The 14,789-nt window shown below is 39.7% G+C and overlaps 1 protein-coding gene across 5 annotated transcripts in view; it reads left to right on the forward strand.

Annotated features, from left to right (window-relative positions):
* The window catches only part of lrp1bb (low density lipoprotein receptor-related protein 1Bb), a 326,595-nt gene that overhangs the window by 156,043 nt on the left and 155,763 nt on the right, over positions 1-14,789 (forward strand). For 4 of the 5 annotated variants that reach the window (XM_034218589.1, XM_034218591.1, XM_034218593.1 and 1 more), the window contains exons 8-10: positions 10,299-10,521; positions 13,526-13,718; positions 13,879-14,022. In XM_034218589.1, the coding sequence (XP_034074480.1) occupies positions 10,299-10,521; positions 13,526-13,718; positions 13,879-14,022 (560 nt within the window). Of the gene's footprint in view, positions 1-10,298; positions 10,522-13,265; positions 13,365-13,525; positions 13,719-13,878; positions 14,023-14,789 lie in introns of those variants that run through there. The other variant, XM_034218594.1, reaches the window with a different exon arrangement.

Consider the following 14,789-nt stretch of genomic DNA (forward strand, 5'->3'; position numbering starts at 1 on the left):
TCTGACAAAAAGCGAGTCTGAGATAGGTCTGTCAGCCTGGAGCAATGGAGTGAAAACAAAAGGAATCAGGGAGGTGTGAGAGAGCAGAAAAGTGTGAGGAACAGTGTTTATAGAATATGCCCCGGTTTGGCACTCCATTTTCATTCTTGTTTGATTCTCTCCCTGCCTTTCTTATTATCAGATGAGGCATTTGTACTTTGCCACGGGAAAGCCTTTTGATGGATAACCCTTTCTTCTTTCTTTTTCAAAAGCTTTTGTGGAGGAGACTTTGATTGATGGTATGGTGCGTTCATCAGCTAAAATTCAAGCTATATGTGAGTCCTATTTTAAAGGTGTACACCATGTACCGTGCGCATCAGGGACTGGAAAGATTGTAATCTGTTTTTTCAAAAAGATTACTGAGGCCTGGATGATTTAAAAATGAAATATGAAGGTTTCACTCATGTGTGCAAGAATCAAGATTCTGCACAATGCCACAGAGTCAACCCTATCCCCTGGAAATGTTGTTTTAAATACAATAACCCATTTGTTTCGACAGTGTGTTTTGGGTAAAACATAATAGCTGTCTGAATTATGTTCTGTGTAACGTTGTCAAGTTTTTTTTAAATCTTTCGTTTTTTGGTGTTCCCTCATAGAAAATCATACGAGTATTAGACCAGCTATCATTTTGCCCTCAAAATGGTTCCAGTTTAAACATGAATGTATCAGCATGGTTATTACCATTTTCCTTTTGTGACCATAAATGTAGGTTTCCCCGATTTGTACAGCAATCTGTTTAATGGTTGTTGAGTTGTTTTCACTAAAACCCAAAAATGTCAACCTCCTGGCGCAATAGAAAAAGGTTATCCCTTTCATGTAGTGTAATATATAGGTGTATGTGGATGTAAATGCGGTCTTCATATGCTACAATCCCAAATCTCCCACACACTCCCCCCCCCTGCCTGAAATGCATTGAATGTTTACTTCCATAACATTGTGACATCTATTGCGGCTTTCACACCAGCGCTTTTCCCTTTCTAGCTACGAGCGGGAGCTTTTCTGGTTCAGCTCCGGTTTCCCTTTTCTGCTCCCGCTCTGTTCACAACGCCCAGAGCTGCCGCTGCTGCGTCATGACGTCACCGTTTACGTGCCTGCTTCATAAAATCCAAACCGCGCGGAAATCCCTCACATCGACAACAACAACAACAATGGCCGATTGTATTGAAGCGCTGTTCGCTTTGGTTATCCTCTTACGAAACAAAATGGAAGGCATCGGACGACTTTACAAGGGACGACTTTACTTGGAACTTTACAAACATCACACGCAGGCATTTTGTTGTTCAGGAGGTTGATCCCGCCCATGCCCCTGCCCCTGCCTCGACGTAAGAGAGAAAAACAAATTCTCTGCAATACTCAATGATTTGGCCCCCCTAAGAACAACCAGGGTAAAAAATCGCGCTGAGCCGTGGATGCACTCCGGCATACTGACCGCCATGAAAACCAGAGACAAAAAATGCTCTGAGTTTCATAAAAGTCAGTCAATGCTTTCCAAAAGCACGAGCAGTGAACTCCAGGCCCACGTGACTGAACTCAAAATTGAAAGAAACAGACTAAGAAATGACGTAAGCTCCATGATCAAAACTGCCAAAAATAATTTCATCAATGTCAAAACTGAGGAAAACAAAAATAAACCCCGTGAACTTTGGAAATTACTCAATAACCAGCTTGGCTGCAGTAAAAAACTAAAAACGAGATTTTCTAACTTAAACATAAAGACAGATAACAGGCTCATCACAGACAAACTGGATGTGGCCAAGTACTTGAACATTTTTTTCACAAACATAGCCACAACTCTTGTAAATAAATGACCCTCCCACTCAGGGCTTTTTGGAGTAGATCACATCATGACCTACTACAAAAACCTAGGGGTACGCAAAGATGATTTCAGTCTAGCAAGGGTAACAACAGCAGAGGTACTCATTAAACTGAGCGCCCTCCAACCTAACAAGGCCACTGGCCACGACAATATCCCCTCCAAATTCCTCAGAGACACAGCAACCGCCATCTCACCAGTCATAGCTCACATAATTAACCTCTCCATAAAACAGGGAAAAGTACCCAAAGACTTCAAAATTGCAAGAGTAACCCCCCTGCACAAAAAGGGCAGCAAATTGGACCCAGGCAACTACCGCCCTGTTTCTATACTTACCTCCATCTCGAAAGTCATGGAAAAAATAGTATATGAACAGGTCAAAAAGTACCTCGCGGAAAATAAACTAATCTATGAATTTCAATCTGGCTTTAGAACATCCCACTCCACTGACACATGCCTTCTTTATTTGAGCGACCACATCAAACAAGAGGTGGACGAGAGCAAGTACTGCGGCATGGTGATGCTGGACCTACAAAAGGCTTTCGACACTGTCAATCACCCCATTCTGATTGACAAGCTAAAAGCAATTGGTTTTGATAAACTATCGGTGAGCTGGATGCAATCCTACCTGGAGGGGAGAGAACAGATGGTGGAGGTAAACGGTACTCTGTCCCCCCCCCCTCCCAGTGAGCTGTGGTGTTCCACAAGGAAGCATATTAGGTCCGTTACTGTTCCTAATTTATGTAAATGACATGTCATCAGCATGTGACTGCAACTTGTTCCTGTTCGTGGACGACTCAGCCCTGCTGGTCTCTGGCAGGAACGGGTTGCAGGTTGAAAAAACCCTCAGCTCCGAGCTCGGCAGAATCTGCACCTGGCTCGCCGATAATAAATTATCATTACACCTTGGTAAAACAGAGTCCATTCTCTTCGGTTCGAAACATAATCTCAGCAAATCCGACGACTTCTCAGTTGCAGTGGGCGACATTATTGTCACAAGTAAGAAGGAAATTACATACCTAGGATCTATTCTTGAGGCAAACCTCTCCTGTGACAAAATGGCATCCAATGTAATAAAAAAAGTCAATCAAAGAACTAGATTCCTATACCGGATCTCCTCTCTGGTAAACAAAAACACCCTGAAAACTCTGGCAGGAGCACTCATTCAAGGGTACTATGACTATGCTTGCACGTCATGGTACCATAGCACCTCCAAGGCGCTAAAAATAAAACTTCAAACATCGCAAAATAAACTGGTCAGACTACTGCTTGACCTTTCATCTAGAACCCACCTCACCTCTGCCCACTTTGACAACCTAGGATGGCTTAGAGTAGACGACAGAGTACAGCTACTTGCAATGGGCCTGGTCTACAAGATCCACTACACCTCTATGGTACCCATGTACAAGTTCAAAATTATTCCCAAAGGTCAAGGAATACCATGATCATAACACCAGAGGGAGCTCCACAAATCATGTGAAACCCAGATTTGGCACAAAAAAGGGGGAATACACGTTTCGCAATTATGCCACATCAAGGTGGAACGCTCTTCCCACAACTGTAAAGGAAAGTAAAACTATACTTACCTTCAAAACCTCTCTTAAAGAGCACCTTCGGGGGAGAGCATTGCAAAACTGGCCCCGGTAATGGTACAAATCTCAACCTGTCGTTCAATGGACAGCTTCCCCCCCCCCCCATCTATGTATATACTCGCATTTTAGGACTCTGTTACTAACTGTATATCTGTAGACTTGGTATGTCTTAAATGTCCGGTTAGGATGTATTAGAACGAAATCTAAAATGAAAATTGTAAACAAGCAATCTGTATGTAAAAAAAACCACCTGTATCTAAATTGTAAATAAGCCATCTGTATGTCAAATATGTCAAATATGTCTTATATGTCTTAAATGACATGATGAATTGGAAATGGGGGACCCTGATGTAAACAAGACGAAAGTTTTTCTCTGGTCTGCATCCCCTTAACAATTGTATGTTTTGAGCTGTACTGTACTGTACCCAATATACAAGCTGTTAATAAACTTTTCAATCAATCAATTCAATCAATCAATGTAAGCGACGCCGCCTCTTAGCTCCGACAATTTTTTGGAGCCGGAAGTGAACCGGATTCCGGAGCTAAGAGGCGGCGCCTCTGCGGTGTGAACAGGAAAAACCGGTACTTTTCAGGCTCAGAGCCGGAGCTGAAAACGCGTTGGTGTGAAAGGGGCAATATGTAACACCAATCAGAGCTGAATTGGCTCTCTGAAACAGGCAGTATGAGAGAAAACCATACTTTTTTTAACCATATAGTAGGGCTGTGCAATTAATCGTATTTTAATCGCGATTACGATTATGGTTTGCGACGATTATGAAAACAGCATAATTGACAAAATACGATTATTTTGCTGGGTGCGCTTTCACCCCTCCCTAAAAGCCCACTCGGCCACGTGGGAGTGACATGTGTTGTGAGTGTTCAGCGCGAGCGAAGATGTCAGAACAAGAGCAGCAACTCGTTAAAAAGAAGGGTACAACTATTTCCACTATTTGCAAGTACTTTGCCATTACATTCCACATCGCTAAAGATATGTGCCCAGTTAGCACTGTTAGCAACCAGGGCTGTAAGCAACTTGTCAACACGTTGGACAAGCGTTACGCGATGCCGACTCGGTATTATTTCAGCAGGTCTGCGCTGCCTGCACTATATGACAAATGCCGTGGGGAAGTTGAGAGAGATGTGGCTTCAGCTGACTACTTTGCTACCACAACAGACCTATGGTCTAGCCCAGGGGTGCCCAACCAGTCGCTCGCGAGATGTGTCTAAAAATAGAACAACAATATTCTGTTTTATGTCCTGTAACATAATCTTCCTGTGCCAGAATAATGCACTTGAACGCATCAAAGCTTTGTGATTGGCCGGCGTCACCCCATGTGTCGGGGCGTGGCTGAGGGTCTTCAGTACAGGTGGCAATATCGTCACCTGCCTGCGCTCATCTCTGAAACCAGACCATGTAAACAGGCTGGTGTTTCTAGCGAACAATCTTTAAGAGATGACATGAGCAGCCCTACCAGCATTTGACATGGTGGCCTAAACATTTTTATTTGGTCTTAAATTGTAGTTCAACATTTATTTCCTGTTACTTCTGGACAATGACGGCCTTCAACGTTTAACTGAGTGGAATATGTTGAATATGTTTTACCAAAATGTTGGCTATGTTAAGGAGTTTTCAGTAGGTTGTGACAGTGCACTGAATCATATTTGATTTAATTTATTTTGGTCTAATTTATTTTTATTTATCATATTAATAATATATGTTTAGTATGGTTTTGGAAGTGTGCTCCAACATATTTGTTGATCTTGTTTATTGGTAACATATTATTTGTTTTAAAGTTCAATAAATGGTCAATGAATAATCGTCAAAATAATCGTGATATCAATTATTCACCCAAATAATCGTGATTATGATTTTTGCCATAATCGCACAGCCCTACCATATAGTATACACATGAGCATAATGTCACAAATTCAAAAATGTGAAACAGGCAATTTACTCAACAAAACTAATTGGTTGGGTAAAGACAAAACAAATTATTGCTTAACAGAGATTATAGTTTTTATTAAAATAAGTTATTCTGTGATATTGCTGACCTTACTGATGGGACGTCAGTGCGTAACATGACCTAAGCACATATCAATACATTTAATAACTTAACTTTTGGTGAAAGTTCTGTGTTTGTCCTGTCGCCCTATGCAGACTTGTCGCTCTTTATACAATGTCACTATGCCTGATTGATACAAACAGGAATAAGGCTCCTTATACTGTATGCTGCTTGTACAAACACCTTGGGTGGAAGACAGTTAGTTTCACATTTGTTGTATTATACATTAAATGTATTGTGTATCTTAGACTGTACAATTGCATACAACATACAATATACATCCTCCAAACCACTGCCATTGTAAACAAAATGTTAAATTATTATTTAGAATGTTTGCAGAATTATATTTGAAAACTATTCTAAATAAGAACATCAAAGTAAAGACAACTGTTACATTTCTTTTAAGAGAAAATGTTTTTGCCATACTCTGGTTGCATCTCTATTTGTTTTCAAATGTACAAATAGCAGATACCGATAATTGTTCACAATGTCAGCGTCCTTGACTTCTATAATAGTTGTTTTGTTGTTAAATTAAGGTCAAAACGACAACATTGAACAAAGTGGCTGAAGGAATGTATTTCCTGCCGCTGCTGTATGAAATAGTCAACAAGAATAACAACTTTGAGTGTATGTCTTTCATAGTCAGTTGTAAGAGTCTATTCCATTTAATTGTAAGGCCAATACTGTTTTTCACTGGTCTCACGCGCTTTTTTTAACATAAATGTCAATAATCTAACGTGGATCTCGATATAACTCCGGAATGCACAAGTACAGCATCAGCACCATCCTGATCCCAGAAAGCTATCATTTGTATGCTACAGTATGTGAAGGTGCACCTGTTCGGGGAGCTGGGTTTCTTGCTGACTCTGACCGTTTTTTAGCACAGCCTGGTCTCGGGTTCAAAGGGCAGCCCATCTCTCCCCCTGGCTTGACTCGAGCAGATTAAGTCGGCTTCCCGTTGCGGTGAAGCTCGTTATCATTGGCGGTTGTTGGAGCTCCGTCTTCACAACCGCAGCAAGACAGTGTGGCAAGTCTTCCATGTTAATTACTGTACCTACAGACCTGAGCACTTTTCAATACTTAAAGTGACCATGAGTTAAAAGGCATTTCAGTTATTTGTCTGCTGTGATTCAGTCCATATTGTCAGAAACAAATTACACTACACGTAGCACCTGTTTCCCATGGCCGCACAGTGTTTTTCTTACATTCCGCTGGCTCCCTGTGTCTTTCAGAATAGATTTTCCTCCCTCCACGCGTTCTTTTGAGGTAGTAAATGCTTTGGCTCCTCAGCGCATCACACATTGTCTATCACTTTATGTCTACTCAACACCCTGAGGTCCTCTGCAGGATGCCTTCTAAATGTCCTCAAATTACAACAAGCAAATGCAAAATGCTGCTTTTATTGCCTTTGCCTCCAGGTTACAGAGCTGCTATGCACCCATAGAAGCAGCCTTAACTGGCCATTTTCAGACGTTCTTTTTTTGTATCATGTTTTAATTAACATTTATTCTCAACTCTTTTTACATAGTGCCTTGACTATTTGTATTATATTTTGTAAAAGCACCAGTGAGTTGTACTATAGAGTATACAACGTGACAGACTATGAAGGTAATACTTTTTATTTCATTAATTACATAACATTTTGTGCGTCATTGCTTCAAAACATGACTCATGTTCTTCTCTTTTGAATTGGTGCATTGATAGTCAGTGCCCTCACAATCTGGAACTACTTGGTTACAATTAGAAAACTTGGTTAAGATTTGGAAAAGATTGTCAGATATCAACTTTTAATAACGGTAGCAAATGGCTTGTGATCATTGTCATCGTTTCAAAGTGACACATTTTGCGACACAAACAACTATTGAATTCAACCTCATTACACATTTGCTCCTGACTGACATGAGTCCTTAGAGGCCCTTGTGATTTATTTGTTGACATTATTATTTTTGGACATTTAAACACAATGCCATTATAATTTGTTTGGGACAATCACACATCAGCTTTTGCTGTTGTATTAAAGTACCTGCAAGCTTTAAAAAACACTCAGGAAAACTAAGACTCCATAGCAAACTATATTTTATCATATTTTCACATTGTTGTCTCTAATTTGGTAACAGCTGTGGGGAAAAAGTGCATTACCTTAAGCACTGTTTATGAACTTACTTAAGTTTGAGATACTGTGTTGTCTTATGTTGTGCTATTTGTATTATACCACATTGAAGAGGGAAATGATTGATTTGTTTTAGCACTCCTGTAGCTGTTTTAAGTTGCTGTAATTTGCAGATTGAGTTTAAACAAATGTGACATAGCACCACCTGGAGCATGTATTTCAAATCAGAAACGTGTGCTTGGTTGAAGCAATTCTCCAACACTACTTTTCAGCACAAATCGTTGTTCCCATCGAAAAGAAACAGAATAATGTTGTGGCGTTTTTTCAACAGAATGAATGTAAACATATTATCATGTTTAGCATTTCTGTTTGGGGTCATCACCTCACTCCAACATGTTAACCATTCCTTCAGCCATTTTAAGCATTTCTGTGATTCTCATTCAAGATCATTTGATGTAAGGTAGCATGCAGTTGGCACTGATAATGAATGTGCTGAAAGCAACATAATGCCATAATGTCTTGAGATCGTTAGAACAAGGGCCTTTTTCGAGCAACACTATCACATAATCAGAAACATTTTAAAGATACTAAAGCCACATAAATGCTTTACCCATAAGAGCGTACGTGTAAATAAAAAAGTAGCTGGGTGTCTGAGAAGCCATTCTTTTCACATTTGTAGCAGGCCCACAGCAGGTGTATAGCCGCAATTGAGAGAGAGATGTGCAGGCAGGAGTTTTATGCTGCTGTTTTATAGCTACTCTCATTTTCTTTTGAGATTGGCTTGCAACATTTGGGACTGGATGATTGGGACATAGCAAATGGTTTAATACCAACAACTGGTGAGTTGGAAAAAAAGTAAAAAAAAGTTTCATATTGCCCCCTGTTTTGCTAGATCAGACTTCAAGATAATACTTTTAATGTTTAAAATATGACATGGACTTTAACCATCCTACGTATCACCTTTATTCATGCCTTATCATATTTTCCTTAATTGTTTTAAATGTAGGGTCCCTTATAGCAGATGACATAATACAAAGTTTATGTCAAAATGTAAAACTTTTTGTTAAAGGTGGGGTAGGTAAGTTTGAGAAACCGGCTCGAGATACACTTTTTGTTATATTCCATGGAGTGCTCTTAACATCCCGATAGCAATGAATATCTGAAGTGCTTTGACAAAAAATCCATGAAAAAATGTCATCTGTGGAAGCCGTAGTACTGTAAAAAGCACGACCAATCATTTTAGCCGGCCCGGCTAAAATAACTGGATGGCCTACCTGCCTGTCAGCCTTCCTCTGTGCACAAACTGATCTCGTGCCCTCATTGGTCATGTGCACGTTTGTGTGTGTTGGAGGAGGGGCTCTGTAAGGAAGTAGCAGATTTCTTCCAGCTGTGTATTTTCAAATTCTAGCGCACTCGAGCTAGTACCTACCCCACCTTTAAGAATAGTTTCATTTTTAAGAAAATCTACCATTATAAAAGCCACTTCTTCTCAGTGAAGCCATGCTTTTAAATGTCTTTGTCACACCATATATTCAATTAGCAAATATAAGGTTCACATATTTACCACTTGTAATTATTGCACATTCTTTATTCAATGGGGCTTTGATTGGGGAGAGCGGTGGACAAAAGAAAGCCCTTAATTTCCATTTATTTTTAATTTCACGTCTGACATTTTTAAGACCAGGATAATGTAAATGTGCTCTTTAATATGCATTGGATGACTACATGATATCATACCAAAACACTGAGGCTAACAGGTCCCTGGTTAAAAAACAGTTGATTGACCATGTATATTGTTACTGTATGTTTCCGTTTGAACATTCCAAAAGGAAAAGCTTTGTAAATGGTGACTTACCAATGATTTTGGCAAACAAAAAAACTCACTCTATGTTTCCACTTAAGGCCAGCTCCAAAACCGCATGCTAGTTGTCAACTGGAATAGTTTTTAATCACATACACATTTTAATTACCTGTTGATATGCTATATCTTGGCCTCAGAAGTAACACTAGATTACGACTGTAGGGAAGCTTGGCCAGGTATGCTAATGTTAGCCGCTAGGTTTGGACCAGCAAGCTTGTTAGCCAGGTGTGCTAATGTCAGCTGCTGAGGTTGGATCGGAAGGCTACGTTTGTTAGCTAGGTCTTGTAATATTAGACACTAAGGTTGGATCAGATACACATACCGTTAAATGAATTCCTCACACTATGCTGTTGTGTTTTAATTTTTTGAAAAGCTTCATAATAAACCTCACCCCTTAACTTTATTTAAATGTTAAGTATATGTCTTGCTATACAGCGCCATAGACTCTGCTTCAACATAAGAACAGATTAAAAGCTGTACAAATCTGCCGTCCCTTTGTGCAGTTGCAAAGCTACGATTGTACAGTCACTTTACAGCGGAGTGGTTCAATGAACAGTCAACTGCAGGTGAATTAACATAAATGGATCTATGTGTTCAAAGGGTCATTCTGTTTTTATCAAATGGCTTGAGGCAAATGTGCCGTCATAATAAACAAGCCAGACAAAAAGTTGTGTACTTCAAGGAAAAGTATTTTGTATGATTTTTGTATTGTATGTAAAAGGTCTAAGAAGATCTGGGGACAATAATGACACTGCTCGCTCTACACATTTGCATCATCCCTAACACCATATATTGATTGAAACTCTTCCACCCTCTGTAGAATGCTCTTCTTCACGGACTATGGGAACGTGGCCAAGGTGGAGCGCTGCAACATGGACGGCACCAACCGGACCCGGCTGGTGGATTATAAAATTGAGCAGCCCACAGCTGTGGCATTGGATGTTGTGAAGAAGCTGGTTTACTGGGCAGATGCCTACCTGGATTACATCGATGTGATGGATTACAACGGCAGGAACAGGCACACCATTATTCATGGGAGCCAAGTGAGTGTCACATTTCACTGTATTACATTACATGTATTACATTGTAATGCTGCTTTATGTCTTTAATGGGCTCCACATCATACAGAGTCATTGTGGACTAACGTCATTGGGAATCCGAACAGACAATTGGCTTCTCCTATCGCTAGTGTCTCATTTAGGAGACTCCAAATTGTAACATGAGAGGGGCTTTTTAATTTTCTGATTTAGGGCACCGTGCTTTATCAGTGCAAGGCAGGTGGTACATTCACTGGTTGTTGTTTTAATTCACTAGTCATTTTTATAAAAAGGGTCTATTGAATGGGGAATATAGATGGCTAATTTAATTGAAGGAATCGAGGCACATGTGTGGCTGTCTTCCAAATGAGCATATCAATAGCCTCGTTCCCCAAAGTACCTGCTTGAAGCCTTTCATCAGAGTTTATGACTATTCATTAAAACGCCCTTTCAAGCAACTTGGACTAGATACTCACCCTTTATGAGGAGGAAACGTACATTTGAAACACCTTATTTTGTATGCAGGTGTTCTTTGCATAATATTGCCTCCTTCTCTAGCTTGTGGCCGCGTTAGAGAGAGGATCATGCATCTTCAATGACAAATGCCATGCAGCTTCTTCCTACATCTTTTCCATAGACTTTGTTTTATCATAGCCAGTATTATCAGTGTTCAGAGGCAACACATTTCCTCACAGATGAACTCACTAGATTACTAGTTGCAATTTTGTGTACTTTTTCAAATCAAGCTAATTTCAAGTACTTTCTGTTCAAAATGTCCCAGGATTTCATATTTGAAGCGGATCATATGTACATGAGAGGTGCACTCAGAAAAGGTTGCTCAGAAAATCTAAATGTGTCTTTATTCCCTCAGTCATTTTATATAGATGTATTGTACTTCTAAAATCACGAAAAAGGTCCTTTCATATATTAATTCAATTTTTATCTCAAAATAGTATGTTTTCTGGTGATTCAATTAAGTTAGAATCAATTAGTCCATATGAACAAATCCTAAGGCTTATTTTTGTAAACTTCTGTATGAACAAATATTCCACAGATGAAAATTATAGTTTTGTTGTAATTCAATTAATAATAACTACAATTATAATAATAAGTACAAATACTGTATAGAGACAAATATTTCCGGCTACATATTGACTACATTTACAGGCATTCCAACAAATACAGAGCATTGAGGTAAAGGCAATGGTTTCGTTGAACTATAGTCCAGTTTTTAATCACATTAAGTGGTAGAGTATGTTAACAAAACCATCATGTTGAAATTCTATTCTTTTTAAATATTTCACATCAGATTTTCTGATCAATGTAATTTAGTATGTGCTTGTTGTTCTCAATTTCAGAGAATTCGGAATGATGTATCATGATATCTACATATTTGATTCATTTCATTTCGATGTCAATTTAAAGACAAAATCTGATCATATTGAATTTTGCCAACCCCTCATATTGGATGCTTGTTACTGTTGAATCATGCTCAGACAGGCTTTCAATATTTTACGATGGCTACATGCTGCTGTTATTCTGTAGATAAGCAATATGGCAATTAAAGATACAAAAATATGATTTCATTGAATTTCTAATGTGTTAATTACACAGTCCTACTTTTACTTTATTCCTTTGATGTCTATCCTGTTTGCTCGATTCTATCCTCACATTCAATCCAGCAAGCAGCAACAAGCATTCATCATTACACATGCTGTAGACAAAGATTCATGTGCAATAATCACACAGTCTTGTGTGAGATTGTTTTTTAAGGTAGAGTGGTGAGGTCAAATCTAGGGATGTCCCGATCACCTTTTTTTGCTCCCGATCCGATTCCGATCATTTGATTTTGACAATCTGCCGATACCGATTTTTCCCGATCCGATCTTTATGCAATGCATTAAGAGAACAAAAAGGTAACAGATAACGGCTGGTCATCCAACGCGATGAATTCAGCTATCTTGGCTGTTATTCTTTTGGCATTTTCACTGTTCTGAGGCAGTTTCTCTTTCCTTTTAAAAGTCTCTGAAAGTGTCGGTTGTTTCAGTGCCGTTACCTGAGTGGCCGCTGTGTAGCCTACTCGTTGTGTTGTTGTTGGTGTTTGTTTCTCAGGTGGCGTATTAGATTGGTTGTGTTGAACGTAGCTCTGTTCTTTCCACTACGCGGAACCTCCGCCTTGCAAACATTGCATCTGGCTGTTACACTGCCTTCACTTTCAATTTTATAATACTTCCAAACTCCTGACATTTACTCTGTCCCGACTCCCGAGTCACCAGCTGAATGTAGCCTCTCGTTAGCTTACTGCTACTATTAGACACTGCGCCCACTCTGTTGACAGATTTGAGAGAAATAAGCAACCAGGTCTGAAAACAAGCCCAAAAGAAGCAACACATACATGATGTGTAATTTCAAACCAAAACTAAGGCCTCAGGATGACTTTAAGACGTGAACATGGTCATTTTTGTTTTGTAACATTAAATAAATAAAAAAAAAATATATATTTTATAAAAAAAAAAATAAAAAAAATCCCGATCCCCGATTTTTTTCTCCCGATTCCGATATTTTGAAAATCACGTGATCGGCTCCGATCCCCGATCACGTGATCGGATCGGGACATCTCTAGTCAAATCCATAGAGAGAGACGGTTGAATAGATTTTTATTTATTTAATTATTCTCCTGCATGTTTCTCAGTGCCCCTGAAGTTAAGGTGTTGTACTTCCTGTGAATACGGCTCATCCGGCCATGTCACTGTGGGTGTCAGCCTGCTAAATGTAGCGTGGAGGCTGTGTGTCAGGGCCATAGGCCTCCCTGTGGAGTCCATTTTGTGATCCCGTCTGGCATGCCAAATGTACAGACAGCTTTACCACGCTCTCCTGTCGCCGTCATGATTGTTGCATGATTAATTAAAATATTATTACACATTTGTATTGTTTTCTCAGCTGGTTTTACCTCTTTTTTCCCCTCAGGGATGAAGTTAATGTTCTAAACATGAGTCTTCTTGTTTTCCAGGTGACTTATATTTATTCATTAGCCGTGTTTGAGGACTATCTCTATGCTACCCACTCTGACTCCTCCAAAGGGAGTTCCAGCGTGGAGCTGCTACAGATCCACAGGTTCAACATGACAGCGGAGAGCAGGACAATGGCCAGCCTGGGGAATACCAGAGGGCTCCGTGTTTACCACAAACTCACTCAACCAAAAGGTACAGGACATTTTTGAGAGATGGATTCACATGTGAATGTTTGTGTCACAGTCCTCCCCATGTTGTGACTCACAAGCAGGCGTCTGGGTAGTAGGCTACAGAGGGAAGATGCTTCATTGACTTATAATGATTAATCTGTCCTTTCTGATTATGTCCACAGTCAGGAGTCACGCATGTGAAATCGTTTTGTATGGAAAGCCGGGTGGATGTTCCCATATCTGCCTTCTGAGTGGCAGCTACAAGTGCAGATCCTGCCGCTGCCGTACAGGATACAGTCTGGACTCAGACGGACAGTCCTGTAAAAGTCAGTACATAATAATCTGTGACTAATTGAATTAATTATGATTAATCACAGGTTTAAAATACTAGTATGTACTTTTTTTTGTAACAAAAACACATGTGGTGTTTATAATTAATATAAAATAAATGCATGACCAAATGGTAAGATAAATCATGTAACAGTTTTATTTGCCTTTTCACTACCATGCAGTTCATGGTAAAGATACGGGCTGAATGTAGGGGAGGAAGTTGGGGAGGAAGTTGGGGTCAAGCTTTGTAATATCATTCAATCGCATATATCTTTTTTTTTAAATGTTGTGGTTTCCTGATTAATCACAAGTGTTAATGTGTTACAATGACAGCCCTTATTTGAAAATGTGTGCAACTTTGTGTATTCAAGTACATGTTCTTGTAAACAGTCATATAACTGGTAGTGCTTCCTCTAAGAACACTAATCCTGACTAGTGCCTCAAAAGGACGTTTTGCATCAGTGATATTAGCATTAGCTGGTAAAGGTCATGCGTCATACTAAAGCTAACAGAGTGCCACACATGCGTCAGCTTTGTAGACTGACATTGATAGAGATGAGCACTAGTGGACACAGACCCATTTGAAAGAGACGTTCCGCTATCGACCTGTCGCCGGCCTGATTGATTATCGCCATAATGAGGATTTAAGTTTATCTGCATTTGTTGGCTGCTCTGATCAATTGCTGGACATTGTGTAGTTGACAATAAAAGCAGAAGATCAAATTGATGACACAATCAGAGGGGCCCACCAGTGTTCGATCGG

Source organism: Gymnodraco acuticeps, unplaced genomic scaffold (assembly GCF_902827175.1).
Source record: "Gymnodraco acuticeps unplaced genomic scaffold, fGymAcu1.1, whole genome shotgun sequence".
Lineage (NCBI taxonomy): Eukaryota > Metazoa > Chordata > Actinopteri > Perciformes > Bathydraconidae > Gymnodraco > Gymnodraco acuticeps.